Genomic DNA, 18,853 nt, shown 5'->3' with positions numbered 1-18,853 from the left:
AAGTAGGAAATAGAGGCAAAGAAAAGAAATTTTGGCTAAAGGACTTTGGATGCCAAGATTATTTCTTGGGTCCAGTATTGTGTATTTGATTTCTAGACATCTCTGCTATGGAAACACAAGAAGAGATTGTGAATACAAGAATATAAAGTATGTATGAGAAGAATGTTGTTAGATCTCATATTCACAAAGCCACAATTCCACTATATTTTTGTTTTGTTTTTGAGATTGTGTCTGGCCATGTAGCCCAGTAGGACCTCAAACTCTTGATTCCCCCTTGCTTCAGTTCAAGGACTAGGACTATAGGTATGTATGTAGGATTCCACATTTGTTAGAGGGACATTCATCTCTCTGTTTATTCTCCTCTCTCTCTCTCTCTCTCTCTCTCTCTCTCTCTCTCTCTCTCTCTCTCTCTCTCTGTGTGTGTGTGTGTGTGTGTATAGTGTGGTAGTTGTAGGGTTGTGTATATGTATGTGGGTATGCACGAGGGTGGATAAGTATGTGAGGGAGACTGTAGGGTCAGTATGTGTGGGTAGTGTGTGTGTGTATGTATGCATGTATGTATGTATGTATGTATTATGTTTAAGCTTGATAGTTGCAGGATATGTGTGTGGGTGTGTGTATGTGTGTATGTGTGTGCAGAGACCAGGAACTAACTTGGGTGTATTCCTCCATCACTCTCCACTTGAATTTTTTCAGACAAGGTCTCTCACTGAACCTGGAGTTCATCTATTGCCTGGATTGTCTGGCCAGGGAGCCCCCAGGATTCTCCTGTCTCTCCCTCCCAGCTCTGTGATTATGGGTACAAGATACCATTGCTGGCTTTTTACACGGGTGCCCGGCTGGGTACAAGTTACCATTGCTGGCTTTTTACACGGCTGCCCGGCATCTGAACTCGGGTCCACTTTACCTGATGAACTCCCAGTATCAGATTACACATTCATCATGCTCTGTCCAGGAATTAACAGGATTTCAAGACAGTTCTATGGGAGATTCTCACACTGCCATGCAATTCCACATGGTTGGGAACATATGAAGCTGTAATTTTCTGAGAAGCAAGTTGCATATACCTCGCAATACTAATGTGCCCTTGAGAAGCAGCCACAGCCTCCCCTAGAGACAGACACGCTAAGTTAGGGCATGGTGATCCAACATGTGAATGAACTCCAGTGCAGGGACCATACACGGTCCAGGTTCCTTTGTTGATCTGGTACCCAGATGAAGAAGCAACTCTGGGATAGGACTCTCATTTCCAAACCTATACAGCTCCTACATCACTAGGTCCCTCCCAGCGTAAATGGCACTGAAATGACTTGAGACACCACCACACAAGCTCAAGTTACACAACTTCAATCTGGAAGGAGCCCGGTTAGCTGAGGAGAATTTGTGTGGAGGTACATGGCCGAGGCAATAGATGTGCCTATGTTCCAATAGAGCCTCAGGTAGGTGCATGCTGGCAGAATACAGAGCTCGGATGGACATGCACTTAGTATCAGTTGCCATTCTGAGGTTTGGACAAATCATCAACTTCCCAATTTAAAGTATGTCTACAGCTGCCTCCCTGGCCATGAAAACTGATGTGGAACAAAGGTGTTTCACTGACTGTTGCAGGCTGCTTCAAAGGCTGCATTTAGATTTCTCTCTAGTGTCACTGTGACCTGCAGGCTATTGTATCCTGGGGTTGTCAACAGAAACTATATTAATTGCACTTCGGTTTCCTTATCACCATTCAAACAATAAGATTAAATCATTGAGTTTTGGGTTTTTTCTTTTTTAAATGTCCTTGTACACTGCATTTATTTCCTCTTGTTTGATGACCTTGACCTTACAGTTGCCCTGAACCCTGGTCCTCCCACAGCAGGACAGAGATTTTTAACTTCGAGTTCAAGATAGAGAATGATGCATCACGTTCCAGAGACCATGTGAGGTCAGCAAACCCTGGTGATCCAAGGCACAGCCCCAAGAGGACACAGGGGGTTCTATTCATTGCAGACTTTTGTGTGTTTGCTAAAAGTCACTCCAACTTAGCTTTTCTTTTATCTAAGTATAATTTCCCAGTGCCAAATGTCCATCTACCGATTATTCTTTTTCAAAGCAGAGGTTTGGGGACCAGAGCAGTGGACTCAGCAGATGGAATACTAGCCTGCACAAGCATGAGGACCAGACAGCAGGTCCCCAGCACCTACATACGTACAAAGTGGATGTGGGAGCCTGCACCCACATCTCAGCACCCTGGAGACAGAAACAGGGAACCCTGGACTCATACAATAGCTGAACTCATACAATCAGTGAGCTCTAGGTTAGAGAGACCATGCATAAGTAAATAAAATGGAGGGGGTTGAAGAAAACTCAATCTGTGACCTACACACACACACACACACACACACACACACACACACACACACACACACTTGAGGTTTGATCTCAATGCCCTGCAAGGAAACATCAGTGTGCAGCTCTGTCCAGCATCCAACAAGTCAGCCTGTCTTTCAGTGTCCCCCAGATACATACCTTCTTTGACTGTGGTATGGACTGACTGAACACTCCATGGATTCCTGGCAATACATTTAAAATCTGTGTTCAGATCCTCTCTTGTGACTGGATCGAAAATCAGTGACACTTCCACGTAGTTCTCATGATTCTCCGAATACTGGCTGAGTGAGGAAACATTTGATTAAGCACGATGTACGTGTGGCAAGCAGATTTGCCTTCCGGGTAGACATTCTCAAACTAGAAACATCTGTCCTGGTTAAGCTGACCACAACTTCTGTGGAGTTCGGAGAAATTGCCACCATGTTTGACTCTTACTTGAGAGACCTTCTAGCCTGTTTCCAGAGGACGCGTCCTTGACGGTGCTGTTCATTATAACAGGATATTTGTCAGCAATGAACACGCACACTCTCTTCTTGGTTTGGATGGAAAACTCCACATGGGGTGGGTGAACAAAACTACCTTCAATAATCGAGTAGAAACAGAAAATTCTAGTTTGGGGAATTTGACTTTCTCACCAGTCAGTTATTGCATGGTAAGGCAGAGGGAGTTTCCAGAACCCCAGCCCCCTCCATGGGTGTCCTCCCTCATTGCTATTGCTGCCCTCGTGACAGAAACAAATCCAGGTCAGAGGCATAGCCAGCCCAGGGAAGGACCTAGTCAGGGAGGCTACCACTTGTAATGTTTGCAGAAGCCAAAGATATCTCACTACTAGCCATTCATGCGGATAAAGGCATCCCAGAATTGTTAAGTGGGACTATTAAGTAAGCAGCCTGAGTCTTCTAACATCGGATATGTATTGTGTCTAAGTCTTCAGCAACAAGGAACTGAAAACACGTGATTATGCCACCATGCATCATTTTTGTCTACTAACTGTACACGTAGAGAACTTTTTGCTCATCTTCCCCAAAATGCAAAAGGATGACAAGCCCAAGTTCAGGCTAACTCAAAACATCAAGACCACTTAAGAAGTAGGGGAAATGTTGAATCATCTGTCTTCTTTCCTGTCAACTTCCAGAGTGCAAAAACCTATACAAGGGATAGCTTATGCACAACTAATTCTCTCTCTCTCTCTCTCTCTCTCTCTCTTTCTCTCTCTCTCTCTCCTCTAGAGACACATCAGGCTACAGTTCTAGTACAGATACTATGGCAAGACTCACAATGTTTATGAAAATCTTTAAGAGTAGTGAATATGGCAGAGTGGAAAATGGAAATATACCAACTCTGAAATATTTTAGACTTGCAAAAAAAATCAAGAAATAAAATGTTGAAAGAGTCAACTAGTGAACTGCAACTCATACAAGTCTGGAGAACGTTTGGTTCTCAAGATAATTTTTCTTTCCAGAATTCAATTTTTCAAGTTCTAAATCCCCAACACTTTGTCACTTTTTTAAATGTCACTTCTATTGTAACGTATGTGTGTCATATTAACAAGCCCTGAATGTAACACCACCCCCAGGAGGAAGCAAATCACAGGAGAAGACCCTCACCCACTTACTGGTATAGGCCCTCGGTCACACGGCCTCTTGGGTAGGCCACTGAGATAAAAGTGCTGTTAGCCATCCACCACACAACGGTGGTGAACGATGTATCAGTTCCCAGAAACACCTTGCAGGGGACAATCAGTCTTGACCCTGGGTACAGCAAGATACAACGCATCAACCCGCAGAACCCAGCAGGGAAAGGGCCACCTTACGTCAAATCCCTCAGAAAACCCTCAGCACAGGCCCTTCCTTGTCTTGTTCTCAAACACCCCTCGCAAGTCTATCCCTTCCTTGAAAGGAAATTTAGTCTCTTCAAATGGTTCTCCTCAAGTAAATCTCAACAATTGCTGACCAGATGTCTCCAGGGCCATCCACTGATCCATGAAGGGAAAAGCCCAAAGCACATGTACTCAAATGGCTTCGTTGAGGCCACCCAGCTCCTACAGAGCACTTACTATTCCAAGGCTGTCTTCTTCCACACCGATTCTAACTACAGAAAGTCCAGTCACATGCGATGCTTTCTTTTGGCTCCTTGCTGGCCTCCGCTCCACTCTTTCCCAAGGGAATGCTCCATTCCAAGAGGCCCAGAGGTTAGAATTAACCCTTTGAAGACCAACTGCATAGTCTACAGATGGTGCCTTCCATACAGTTGCAATGTGATAGTGCAAATGCCTTGCTCAATCATAGGAACCTATCTTTCTCTCTGAGTCGCCAAAGAGGAGACAATGAAGAAGAAGAGCAAATCCCATTCAGTCACTTCTTACTCCTAAGATACACCTTCTGCAGTTTGCCTGTTCGTATGTCTGGTCCCATGTCACACTCAGAGAGAAAGAGCATCAGCTCTCTTCCATCACTTCTTATCCTTGTGACCTAAAACACTGGCCACCCAAACCCCCTCCAATAGTATATCTAGGTGATGCCTAATGTACAGAAAGCCTGGCCCCATGCCTGGAACTGGGATAAAACGAAACAAATAAACAAACAAACAGTAGTCATGTGACTTCAGTGCCTTCAAAGCAGCCGGTCCAGACTAGGCTCCACTTAGCTGGGTAGCACCTGAGATCCAGGAACCTGGGAGCCATGCAGTATCAACCACTGTATCCACTACTCTGATTTTCAAATAGCTGGTCAATAGGCATGGGGTGAAAATGGAAACCCTTTTTCATCTGACCATCAAATAGGGCTATACCAGCTATCCTTCTAACAGTGGTCTGCAGCCACTGCTAGCTTTGTTTGACAAATAGATTCTTACTTCTGATCAGCTGAATTAAGTTAAATGTACTAAAGATGCCAGCTCTGTAGACACTTTCCTACAGTTAACAACTGCTACCTAATGATATACCTCTTACATTTTGGTTTTTGTAGGTAAAACTTTGAGGAAATAAAGTACCATTGCTCTCAAATAATGGCAATCCTAAAAGTACTTGGCAAAGACAGAGGTCCCCTGCATTGGTCATTTCGGCCAATATAGGGGACCACTCAGGCACTCTACACCCAAAGCACAATATGGTCAGCAGACGCAGACCCCCAAACCCCCAATGATGGTTTTCAGGCATGTGGGCAAGTGGGATACCCAGTTTTTGCAGATCCTTACCCAGAGATGCTGGTATTGTCTCTAGGGGAGAAATAATCACAGGGATGGTTTCCGCGGATGTTTCTGAGAAGGTTGGAAGGAAAAGAGATTGCATTAGGGAAGCTTTGGTTTTGAGATTCGGATTCCATTGTTTAGTTAATTAAGTGATCCTTCCCCATGTGGCCAAGCATTTCCAGAATCAGCCTTTGTCTGGCAACGGAAATGGGCTCTCCATAAAACTGAACATCTTAAGCCAATACTTTTCCCGGCAGAGGCATTACTGGAAGAGGCCACAGTTACACATTCCTCTGGCAGATGGTCTTTTTATCTGCTCTGTGATGAACAATTAGCCTGTCCTCTCTCAGGCTTCCTGAATGCACCCTGATGATAGCCACAGGATGGCTGTTGTCTAAAGGTCTACCTTACCCATCAACATTAAAGATCCATTTCTTCAAGAGCAGATGCAGGGGTTGGAAAGTTGCCATGTGAGACTAATCCCACAGTGAGTATTAAATTCAGTGACACAGCCTTGGTGACTGATGTCTTACTAGCTAAGGAGATAAATTCTTTAGAAAGGCTGGAATGGACCTCCAAGGGCTTTGAGCCAGCTTGAATGAACTGGGAGCTTGACATGGAGCAGAAAGGACAGCTGGGAGCATGTGAAGAGCCGGGCGCTTCCCTCAACCGGCCTCATGAGTCCTGTTTCTTCCGCTAATAAGCACTTAAATTACCACTGAAATAAGCACCTGCCGAGCTGACAGTGCAGCTTAAGGAGCAGCAGACTGCTTCTCCGCTGGGAAGTGGCATTGCTACCTATAACAAGGCTGGAACAATCAAGCATGGTTTCCTCCTTTGACTGTGCACTGTAAGGCCTTGAGGGGGCGGGGCTTAGGAAACGCAGACTCGAGCACCTCAACTCCCAAACTCCAGTTTAGCAGATCTGCACGGGGCCTTAGATTCTCCTGCGTGGAAACTACAGATTCTGTGTATGAGCAGTACTCAAGTGACCTTGCTGTGATTGGTTCAAGACCACCATCTGAGAACCACTGTGTCATCTCCTGGTTCACAACTCAATACAATGTGCGGGTCTGCCGCCCCCTAGTGTTTCCACGCAGCATCACACAAACTAGCCGTTAACGTTCTCTAGCTGAACCCTGAAACAAGCAAGGCGTTATGAATGGGTTCTCAGGGGACAGGAGAAAAAAAGTATAACCCAGAGTCTTGGGCTAATGGAGAAGCTATTCCTTGATGCAAAGGAATCTCTGAGTTCTGTGAAAGAAGTTATTTTCCCCTCCCAGAAATTATTTATGCTTCCCAAGATCTCTGAAGTCAATCTTAAAGATCCAGTTTTGTCTGATTCTCAGTATAAAGAAATACTGCATATTCTCCAGGGCAGAGTCTGTAGCTCACATGGTTTATTCTCCTTTCGCTTAGCTTCCTCTCCAGCACATAAGGGGTGGGATGGACATTAAACAGCTGTTAAATGCTGGCCAACCTGCCTATCAAATTCTTCTCACGTATAATCTGTCCCGATATAGGCTGACCATCACTTCTGTAGGTTTACAAAATCTGAAGTACTCAAAAATCTGAAGTTTGTTGAGCACCAATGACATACATGGAAAATTCCATACTGTGAAACTTGGCTTTATGCACAGTCACTTAAAATACTGTGGTAGCCATCCTGGTGGCAGCCGTCTGTAATCTCAGCATGGGAAGACTGCAGTAGGTTCGCCAGTTAGAAGCCAGCCTGTAGCCCTGGACCATATAGCCATTCTAAGTATAGTCTGAAACCCTGTCTTAAAAGAAACAAAAAAGCCGGGCGTTGGTGGCGCACGCCTTTAATCCCAGCACTTGGGAGGCAGAGGCAGGTGGATCTCTGTGAGTTCGAGACCAGCCTGGTCTACAAAGTGAGTTCCAGGACAGCCTCCAAAGCTACAGAGAAACCCTGTCTCAAAAAAAAAACAAAAAAAAAAACAAAAAAAAAAGAAAAAAAACGATAAAAATGGAAGAAAACATATCTGTCTTTGGGTTGTGTGTAAAACTATATATGAAACATAAGTGAATTCCATGTTTAAACTTGTGCCTGTCCCCCCAAGGTATCTCATTATGTCAGTGCAAATATGCCAGTGCTTGGGGGAGGGGGGGCCAGGACTCTGAAGGTTTCTGTTGTCAACTTTCAGGCAGGTCGTGCATAGCCTCGACATAACCTCGGCAGACAACAGCCAGGGCACTTTGAATGGCTCATGCCAGTGCATAGCGCTCTGGTCAAAACCCAGTAAAACGGGGCTGGAGAAATGGCTCAGCAGCTAAAAGCACTTGTTGCAAAGGGATGGCCGTTCAATCCCCAGCACCCACATGGTGGCTCACAACAACCTGGAAGCCCTGGTCCAGGGGGTCCAACGGCACCCATGTGATACACATACATGTGTGGAGGCCAAACATTCATACACATAAATTAAAACAAATGTAATCTTAGAAAAAAGGAAAACAGTGGTCCTCAACCTTCCTGATGCTGCGACCCTTTAATGCAGCTCCTCATCTAGCGGTGGACACCCCCCCCCCACTGTTATGTATCCTAATGTAAATATCTGATGTGCGACCCCTGAAGGGGTCACAACCCACAGATGAGAGCCACTGCAGGAAAATCTCTGTACCTTAGAAGTCTATACTAGGGCATGGCAAGTGCGTCCTGGCCACCTCAGTTTGCACCTTCCATGTTCCAGAACACCTTGGTTTGGCCCCCTCTAGTGGTGAGTCTTAGGCTTGCCATTTTCAGACAACTTCTTGAATCCTTTACCTGCCCAAAAATAAATTCTCCTTCTCTCAGAACTCCCGGGTATATACTGTTCAAAGTATCTTGCACGTGTCTTAGGAACCTTTGGAATAGTTGTCTCATGTGTTTTTCTTTTCCTTCATGCCAAAGACATTCGAGGGCTCCTGTGTGGTTCTGAATTTATTCTCATCATGCTGTTCTAGGTATAACAGGTATCTCAGTGGTTAAGTACTTACCTTTGACACGGAATTCAATGTTCCTAGTGATGTTGTATTCCGTGCCCTTGTGGATAAATGTCGTAACGCATCTGTAGTAGCCCGTGTCTTCCATGGATGTGTTGGCTATCAGTAAGCGTGTCGGGTCTCCCGGTCTTAGAAATTTCTTACTGTCTCTATCCAAGAGGACAGAGCCCTTGAGAGGAAATGTATCATAAAGTTACATCATAGAATAGCATAGTCCCTCAAACACTCGGGGTCATATCATCATTATCAGTCAATGTAGAGTCTGCAACCCAAAAATTTCCCTGGTATGAACCTACGTTGACAATTTTGTCTTCGGGGCACACTTTCAACTGTATTTGTAGGAAAATGGTGTTTATTTTTTGCGAGGCAGGGTCTTCTCATGTAACCCACCCTGGCCTTACACGCTTGATTCTCCTGCCTTAGGCCTGGATTCTGGGATGACATGGACGTGCACCCATACCCAGTTTAGGAAAAGGAATCTGCTAACATTTCTAAGATTAACTTATTTCAGGCCTCTTAAGTACAGTATATTTAAGATGTAACTGCCTATGAGCAATAGCAAGGAAGATGAGCATTAAAGAGCCATGAAGACGAAAAGATGGGAAGAGAGCATGCTGAAGCAATTTCCTGAAAAATCATTTCAATCTTAGGACTTACGACTCAAGGGAACATTTTTTTAAAGATTTATTTATTTAATATATGTACAGTTATGCCTATGTGTATGCCTGCAGGCCAGAAGAGGGCACCAGATCTCATTACAGATGGTTGTGAGCCAACATGTGGTTGCTGGGAATTGAACTCAGGACCCTGGTAAGAGCAGCCAGTGCTCTTAACCTCGGAGCCATCTCTCCATCCCAAGAGAACATTTTTAAGTAAATAAATAGGGGAGCTGGGGTCCATTTTTCTCATGTGGACACAGAGTCCTGTAGGTTCTCTGCAAACAGAACCCTCAAGAGCAAGGCCTCCAGTAAAATAGGGGAAGTACACAGGGTAAAAAAAGAAATCCTTAGCATACTATGTCCTCAAGAATATTGCTTTTCTGAACCATGATAAACCCATGCATGGCATTATATGCCTGTAATCTCAGCATTGGGAAACTGAGACAAATGGATTACAAGTTTGAAGTCAGACTGAGCTACAGAGAGAAACCCTGTCAAAAGGAGGAGTAGGAGTGGGGGAGAGAGGCTAAGAAAGAAGGGAGGATAAGGGAGGGAGAAGGGAGGATAAGGGAGGGAGAAGGGATGAAGGGAGGGAGGGAGGGAGGGAGGGAGGGAGGGAGGGAGGGAGGGAGGGAGGGAGGATAAAAGAAAATGTGACCAAAGCTCATCTCTTTTAGAAATCAAATATAGCCTTGAGTGACAACATAATCGTACGCTGGTTGGGAGCACAGACAAAACTGAGACAGTCGTGGCTTATCTTCCAAATACACTTAATCAAATCGGGGAGCAGAGATTTCACGGCTCCTAGCATAGGAAGACAAACATGAACACAGGGCACGATGTCACGGTTGTTCTACAAACTGAGACTTTGAGTCAGTTTCTTCTGTCTGTAAAGGAGAGAAATGAGCAGTCCCTACCTCGTCAAGCTGTCTATTGAGGTTGGAGCAGGGTCAGCATAGTCTGCGCTCAGTGCAACTATTGCTAATGCCACCATGCTAGCCCATCTATTAAGCATGGTATAGATGCAAGCACCGTGCCAGGTGCTTCACGAGCAGAAACAGATTCAAGAGAGGGAGCAAATGGACCAAACTACGAGAAGGAAGAAGGTTCGAACCCAGACACACGTTTGCAGATTCCCTTCTGTCCTCTGCAGGTGACACCTTGCATTTGTCCTCTGCATGCTCTTCCTAACCTAGAGAAGGCCCTCTCCAGCTCACCAGGCTTGTGCACAGGCGCAAACTGCTTTCAGAAAAGCATTCCAACGTTTTCAGTGTTGCATTGCTGTGATGTGTATAAGTATATGTGTTCACATGTGCATTCTGTCTCTACAATACCAGTCAACTAATTAACCTATTGATTAAAGGACGAATTCTTACTGATGACTACGTGAATACTAGACTTCTCAGCATCACTCTGGTCTGTATCAGAGATTGGCAAGTTCTTTTGGATAAGAAACATGTAGGACATATTTTAATGCCATCATAGTCTGCATGGTCTCTGTCACAACTCTTCAGTGGTGCAGACACAGATGATCCATAACCTGATGCCTGTGTCCTAAAACACATGTGTTTATGGACATTGACGTTTGAGCGTTAGTCAATGGTCACGTGCTCTGAAGTATTCTTCTAACTTTTTCAAGCATTTAAAAACTGAAAACTCTCCATATTTGATGAGTTACACAGAGACAGGTGTTGGTTCTATGTGACTCTAGGCTATAATTCGAGGCCTATGCTGGGCATAATGATATCTGGTGACCTCAGAATCCACAGAACACTAGTCATTGTCTGCTCCTGCAACCCAAAAGTTGCCTTGTGCACTAAAAGGCATTTCTTTAACATGTATCTAAAACTTTTGTAAAAATGAACAAGGCTTTTAGCTGGGCGGTGGTGGCGCACGCCCTTAATCCCAGCACTCGGGAGGCAGAGGCAGGCGGATCTCTGTGAGTTCGAGGCCGGGCTGGACCGATAGCCTCCTAAACAATACAGAGAAACCGTCTCGTAAAAACCAAAAAAAAAAAAAAATGAACAAGGCTTTTTACCCCCTGCCTTATTTTTAGGCAAGTGACAGTCAAAAGCTCTTTAGCAGCTACTTACTCTGGAACCTTTTAACAGTCTGTCTACACGAACCTTACCCAAGCCACAGAAGGACCAATAGATAACACTAAGCACCTCCATTTTAACTCATATTGTAATTCTAAATATGTAAGTGCATGTGTGTCTCCATGGATGCATTGCCTTCACACAGCTTTTGTGTATGTGTTCTCTGGACGGTAAGACATGTCTCAGTGGCATACATGTTTTGAAACATACCTTATACCACTGCACCTTCCCATCAGCTTTGTTGGGGATGAATTCTTTCAGGTCTGGGCACACCAGTAGCCCTGTGGTTGAGACAGCCGAGATTTGCAAGTAGGAGATAAGTGGCAGAGATGCTTCAGTATTCTTAAAAACCTTGAGTTCCAGGGACATTTCCTCACAGTGAGATGCATTTCTAATTGTTTATTGAGAAAAAAAAAGGAAAGAGGCAATGAATGGCAAGACAGAAATACAAAAACTAAATGCAAGAACGACTTCCCGCCCCCATTCAATCCTACCCGAATTGTCTTGATAATTAGTGCTTAACTCCTAACATTGTTAGTGCATCACATCTTAACTGCTATATAGAAGCTGTGTGCCCTGTGCTTTCCATGAAGGACCCTGCAGAAGTTTTATTCCAGTGCCCAGGACACTGAGAAACCCCCAAGTCTTCTACAAAGGGTTTCTAAAGTTGAGAGCCTTGAATCCAGCTTGGATATGACCCAAGGAACTGCACAAACAGATGGTTTCCCAAGAACCACTCTCTCCATTAAAAGAAAAACAAAAACCCTTTCCTTCCCCTAGGAACCCTTTGCCAACTGATTTCTAGTTTCAGGAAACTGCTGAGAACTTCGTGTTTGGACTTTAAAAGACATAAACAAAATTGCATGGCTAGGGCATGGGGAACAATAGTTTGCTAAGATGTTTTTAATTGTTTGTCAGCCCACCCATAATCCCAATACTGTGATTCAATCCAGCCCTTAGAACTGAGGAAAGGCCAGGAATAAAAATAGTGCAGGAAGCTGGGCATTGGTGGTGCACGCCTTTAATCTCAGCACTCAGGAAGCTGAGACAGGCAGATCTCTGTGAGCTCAAGGCCAGCCTGGTCTACAGAATGAGTTCCAGGACAGGCTCCAAAACAATATAGAGAAACCCTGTCTTGAAAAAAAAACAGTGCAGGAAATCTGAGGGGAAATGGATGAAGGACAGAAGAGATGAATAAATTTAATGTTTAACATAGAAAAACAAATGTTTGGAAGATAGATAAGTAGAGCATGCACTTAGTGTAGATGAGGCTGTGCATTTAATTTGCAACATCTGAAAAATGAAACAAAATAAAACAGAAAAATAATAACTAAATCAGCCTAAGACCCTAAGGTGAATAGCTACCTAAGATGAATAACACATCCAGTGAGACCATGAGAATCAATTGGAAATATGGTGTGAAAGTTACATTCACAAAAAAAAAGTCTAACAAACTACATCCAAAGAAACAACAACATATGACAAATACATGTGAGAGATTTGATAACCACCTAACTAGACAAAAGCTTTAGAAAGGAGTTAAACACATAAAACCAAGAAAAATTAAATTAATGGGCAATTTATGCACAAAGAAAATGCAGAATGTTAACTCTCATTTTTTAAAAAAAACTGACTAATGACACTTGGGATTTGAAGGGCATTGAGAAATCAAGCTGTGATTTCTTCTATGCTGGAAGTTGTCATCTCCCCACCACCACAGCCCTCCCCAGGCTACCTCTCACAGAGAGTGCTCTGAAAACTGTTGGAGGAGAAAAGTCACTGGTCTCTGGTAGGATCTGAGGTTTCTTCCACAGGAAGAAATGAATGCTTGTTTCTGTCAACCTGTTCTCCAAGGCTAAAGAGGTCATAGGCCCTAAGGGGAAACTTTCTACTCTTGTTTTGCTAAATGGGCATGACGTCAAACTGCCTGCTAAATATTTATGTTTGTAACCATAGATGAATGCCATTCTCAGCCTCCATCACAGGAGCCTCTTTCTGTAGCCGGTGGCAACACTGACACTCAATGCTGGACTTTGGAATGCTGGCCTGGCTAGGACACCCACTCACAGATTCAGAGAACATTGCAGAAGAAGGGGTGGAAAGAACGTAAAACCCGCAGTTTGAGGTAATGCCACGAGATAGCATCTTCTGGACATGACATGGCCCACTGTATTCATGAACCCCTAGCTGCTGTGGTTGCCTGCATAAGATTGGGCTGGTTACAATTGCATAATTCACTGGAGAGGACTCCTGAAGTTCACTCCTCACTGAGGAAGAACTATGGGAAATTAATGCAATTAATGGGAACCAGGGGAAGGGGTTGCTGTTTTCCTGAGTTATATAGCCACTGATAAATAACCTGTGTTCTATTAGTAAATAACAACCCACCCATGCTTATGCAAGCAGCCATGACTAAACAGGATGGGTCAGGCACACAAAAAGACACCAAAGTTGGAAGAGGATTTGGGGGGGAGGGGGTTTCAATGGAAAAAAGAAGGAGATGAAAGAGCGATGGGAAATGAAAATAACCAAATTCAGTAAATATGTGTATGAAGTTGCCCCATAAATAAATAATCACATTGCATATCAAAGGGATGGGGATGAGAGGTATGAAGGGTCTTTACAGTAGTTAGTTTCAGCAAAGTGATCTTCAATCAAGTAATATATATGGGAGTGATGATTATAATGGTGCTTTCAACTAAAGCAAATTAAGTACATTTAAGTAACTTAAATTAATCATATATACACATATGTGTGTGTGTGTATGGTAATAGTGATTATAATAATGCTTTCAACTAAAGTAAATCAAGTACATTTAAGTAAACTTAAATAAATCAAATATGCATATATGTGTATATATATAGTAATAGTGATTATAAGAGTGTTTTCAACTAAAGTAAATTAAGTACACATTTAAGCAACCTTCTAAGTCTCTATAGCTACTAAGAAAAAAACAAAGGCTCTTGGAAATCCCATAAACTGTGAGAAGTCTCCAGAAACCAAGCTTGCCAGATGTATTGAGCATTCCAAGCTTGCTCACATTATTGATCTGGTATTCATTCCAGATTTTTTCCATTTCTTTATTCCATTATTTTCCCCTTGGGCAAAACATTAGGACTGAGGACTGTTTGTTCTGGCAGCACTATCTTGACTACTCTGAGCGACAGAAAGGTCATGTGGATTCCCAAATAGCAAGAACATAAACAGAGAAGAGCAGAGCAGTCTCGTGTCCTGGAACTGTAAACACCAAAGTTTGTCCTAGTAGTTACTGGAGATTTCCATTCTAGTTGAAATCCACAGTCCAACTGTATTACACAGTTGGTAGAGAAGGCAAGCATCCCCCAGGCAAGAAACACTTAAACATCAGGTCTTTCACAACCATGCCTCAATCTTGGAACTCTCCTTTTTCCTTGCAAAAATAATAATATTAGCTATAATTCTTAATCTAGCATAAAAACTAACTACGAGGCCTCTGTTCACACCTCAGTAACATTCGTACCTCTAGGCAATAGCCCTGCAGGGGATCCAGGCTGATATTGGTCATAGATCTTGAGTCTGGGTACACCAGATCCTTCCCATGCTATGGTTAGCGTACCTAACCATTGCAACACACCTCTCAATGGGGAAGAAAACTGGAACTTGCGTATCAGGATGGGGGCAGGACTAAAATTCATAATTATGTCTTTCTGATTCCAGATCAAGTTGTTTTTATTTTTTTCTGCTACAAGTCTAAGTTTTCCTCATACTGTTCTTCAGAGTCAGATGGAAAACCTTAGAGAAAAGATGCTTTATGTCTGTGGCAAATTCGGATGTTCCTATTTCCCCAATACAGGAGTAAGAGATCCCTGGCCTGCTTCCTCAGCAAGAGTTGGCAGGTCTAAACCTGTCTCCAAGCTATTTATAGCGGAAGTGAGACACACAGACCACAGTGCCAAACTGGGTTTGATCTGTAAGAATTTTTGACACCGGAGCTGGAGAGATGGCTCAGCGGTTAAGAGCACTGACTGTTCTTCCAGCAACCACATGGTGGCTCACAACCACCTTGAATGAGATCTGGTGCCCTCTGCTGGCATGCAGAAGATTGTATGATAAATAAATAAAATATTTTTTAAAAAAAAGAATTTTTGACACCACAAACACATGCACACTTCTCATACACCCCACCTTGGACTGGGTGTGATCTTGTCTGAGTTTCTTCCATTTGTGCTAAGAACATCAGCTTGTCTGGATCTCCTTCTAAGTGTCAGTATGCTGGGCAATCTCTCCATAGATGAATTGATGAAATCTAGGCCTCTAAAGCTAGCAGGTAGGTGGGACAAGGCAAAGACCCAGCAGCCGAGCAGCCATCTGGAGAGGGAAGGCTATTCTCCAGTCATGCCAAGGGTGTGCCCTAATCCTTTCAGAAGAGCTGCGCCAGGAAATGAGCAAGATCCTCAACGTGAAGCCAACAACTTTACCCTTCAAGAAGCAGCGGAACACATCAACAAAAATCTCTGAAGAGAGATCTTTTTTTTTTTTTTTTTGGTTTTTCGAGACAGGGTTTCTCTGTGGCTTTGGAGGCTGTCCTGGAACTCGCTTGGTAGTCCAGGCTGGTCTCGAACTCACAGAGATCCGCCTACCTCTGCCTCCCGAGAGCTGGGATTAAAATCTTTTTAACAAACGGTTGCCGAGACCTGTGCAAAACCAGGGCTAAACCCTTGCCTCACAATGGATGCAAAACTTAGCTTGAAATGTGTCAGGCACCTGAAACATAGGAGCTAAATGTGTAGAATTATAGGAAGAAAATGGAGGGGGAGGCATCATAACTTTGAATTCATCTGTGATTCCCTAAGTCCTGAAAACACAAATAATAAGGGGGAAAGCACATAATTAAGAATTCACCGAACTGTAAATGCATTTGTGCAAAGGACACTATCAACGGAGTGAGTAAGCAAGCCAGAGAGTGAGGTTAAAGTATCTCCAAATCATTCAGCTAATAAGGAGCAGACGTTCCAAACTCCTCCCAACTCAATAGCAAACAATAAACAGTCCATCTCTCAAAGCTGGCAAGGACTTAAGCAACCGTTTCTCCAAGAAATATACACAAGTGGCCAAGAAAGGCACAGAAAGTTGAAACACCCGGAAACTACAGTCAAGGACACACGCCACCATGTCACACACATTAGAACACTGTGAAAATTTTTAAACAGAGCAACTTGCATTGGCAAGAATGGAGAGTAGCAGAACACTTGTGTGGATGGAAGTCAACACAGCTGCTGTGGAGAACACATTGGTAGTTCCTAAAAAATAAGATCCGACATAAATAGTCAGGGGATCCAGAAACGTGAACAAAAGCTTATGTAGTTATCCAGAATGTCCTTATTTAAGACAGCCACAAAGCAGGGCAAACCTGAGGAGTCATGGATGGACAAATGGACAAACAGAAGGCAGGATGTTTGCACCATGACACAGCAATGATCAGCCTTGAAAAGGAAGGGAATTCTAACATGGGCTGTAACGCTTGCATGAAGTATCCAGTAAAAGAGGCGGATTTACAGAGACAGAGGGTAGAGTGGTGGTTGTCAGGGGTTGCGGGGTGAGGAATGAGGGACAGCGGCAGTTTAATGAGGACCAAGCTTCCATTTGGGAAGAAGAGGAAATTCCAGAGGTGGACACTAATGACCGTGGTGCAACAGTATGGAAGTACTTAACTTGCTTGAGCTGTATACTTAAAGATAGTTAACATGATAGAATCTATGCTATGTGTATGTTACAATATCCGAAAGACATAAAATAGGGAGGATTGGTCCAGATTCATGGTGTACCCCCTCCTCCTTCCCCAGAAGAACCTCCTGTGCATATTCATTTCTCTCATCTCTGCAATAATCAATCAGATTTGTCCGGTGCTACGATTCTCCTTGGGATTTTTTTCCATCATCAATATCTTGTTTCTCTACCAGTGAAGAGCACAAAGCAAGTTCCCATCTTTCTGGGGCTCATGTCCTGATGTTGCATGCATGTGCACAGAACAGATGTGTCTGGTGGGGAGAATTTTATCAAGAAAATAACATCAGGATAAGGAGAGAGGACTGAATACTGTGTCAGCTAACATGACTGGGAAGTTCTCTCCAGAGAGGTAACATCTGAGCAGAGATCAAACACACGATAGGAGAGAGGGGGCTATACAAATTCCAGGGGAAGGGTTGTCCTGGTTTGCTTTCCATCGCCGAAAAGCATCATGACTGCAAGCAACTCAGAGAGGAAAGGGTCTATTTCAGTGTGCAGCTTACAGTCCATCACGAAGGGAAGTCAGGAACGTAGAGGCAGAAACTGAAGCAGCGGCCATGTAGGGACACCAAGGAAAACACGGTGTGAATTGTCATCTGTGTGCTGAAAACCTTAAGAGCCCGTTCTGCCTGGAGACACACGGCAGGATCTTACCTGACCGTGCAAATGTAGGTGCCAGAGTCCTGCTGCGCTGCAGGCAGAACCCAGAGGGTGGCATCCTTCACCCACATCCTTGGCTCATCTCCTGGGATCAGCTGAGAGGAGTTCATTTTACGCCAGGTCAGAAGGGGATAAGAACTGGCATCTGAATGAGACCACGTCAGAGGGCACCTCAGAGTCACGGGCTCGCCTTCCAGCCTGAATTCAGATTTGAACTCTCTGCCACGGAATCGGCAGCCGTCTCCAGGCGCTGCTGGTCAGAGATAGGAGGCTTCAGGTCTCAAACCTGCTCATACCACAAAACAACAAATCCCCAAACTGAGGGTGGTCCCAACAAAAGGACACACTGTCTAATCTAAGATTCTGTATGTTCCCAACAAACTGGCCTTGTGCCCAGGGCCCCATAAGCAGTATACTCTGTTACTATGACTTTAGACTCCCAACGTCTGGGGACCATCAATTTCAATTTTCATCCTGAGGAGGCAGTTAAATCAGATTCACCATATTATTTTTTTAATGTGGGGTGAGGGGAGCTGGAGCTCCATTTCTCAGCACCTACATCAGAAGGCTCACAACCATCTGTAACTCTAGAGCTGACACTCTCTTCTGGCCTAACGAGGCACCTGCACACATGGGTGTGCACACACACACACACACACACACACACATGCACGCACGCACACACACAAATAAAAACAAAATTTAAATCTTTCTTAAAGATTTAAATACATGGTCATATTTTTTTCATTTGTTGATATTGCAAGTTGAACTGTGTAAGTACACATAAAAGGGATTGGTTGTGACAGACTGTATGTTTTAAATCAAAGTGCAATAGCTAAAGAAACTCTGTTTTATGTTAAGCCTGAACCTTGGTACCTACTAGTCATTTGCCTCTGACTCCAGCCCCTGGAAGATAAGTTCCTAGTAGCCCTGACTCACTGACCCCCACAATAAACATACACTAATGACCATCGACTTTTATGATATGACTGACTGTTTTTTTTTTGCGTTTTTAACCTTCTTATGCAGACAATCAAGGACTATTTTAAGGTGGCCTTGATTACCTAATCTTGACAAGGCAGAATGAACACCTGTTGGTTTGCTTGTGCA

At 43.8% G+C, this 18,853-nt stretch overlaps 1 protein-coding gene across 5 annotated transcripts in view; it reads right to left on the bottom strand.

The window, feature by feature from the left end:
• Il1r2 (interleukin 1 receptor type 2) overlaps positions 1–18,853 on the bottom strand; it is a 36,863-nt gene that overhangs the window by 550 nt on the left and 17,460 nt on the right. For 3 of the 5 annotated variants that reach the window (XM_040729527.1, XM_040729529.1, XM_040729530.1), the window contains exons 3-8: positions 17,738–17,996; positions 11,528–11,708; positions 8,554–8,728; positions 5,566–5,628; positions 3,986–4,121; positions 2,509–2,651 (exon numbers count right to left, since the gene is read on the bottom strand). In XM_040729527.1, the coding sequence (XP_040585461.1) occupies positions 2,509–2,651; positions 3,986–4,121; positions 5,566–5,628; positions 8,554–8,728; positions 11,528–11,708; positions 17,738–17,996 (957 nt within the window). The remainder of the gene's footprint in view (positions 1–2,508; positions 2,652–3,985; positions 4,122–5,565; positions 5,629–8,553; positions 8,729–11,527; positions 11,709–17,737; positions 17,997–18,853) is intronic. The other 2 variants (XM_040729528.1, XM_040729531.1) reach the window with 2 other exon arrangements.

This window comes from Mesocricetus auratus, unplaced genomic scaffold (genome assembly GCF_017639785.1).
Source record: "Mesocricetus auratus isolate SY011 unplaced genomic scaffold, BCM_Maur_2.0 Super-Scaffold_100021, whole genome shotgun sequence".
NCBI classification, from domain to species: Eukaryota; Metazoa; Chordata; class Mammalia; order Rodentia; family Cricetidae; genus Mesocricetus; species Mesocricetus auratus.
This window is presented reverse-complemented; position numbering and strand designations above follow the sequence as displayed.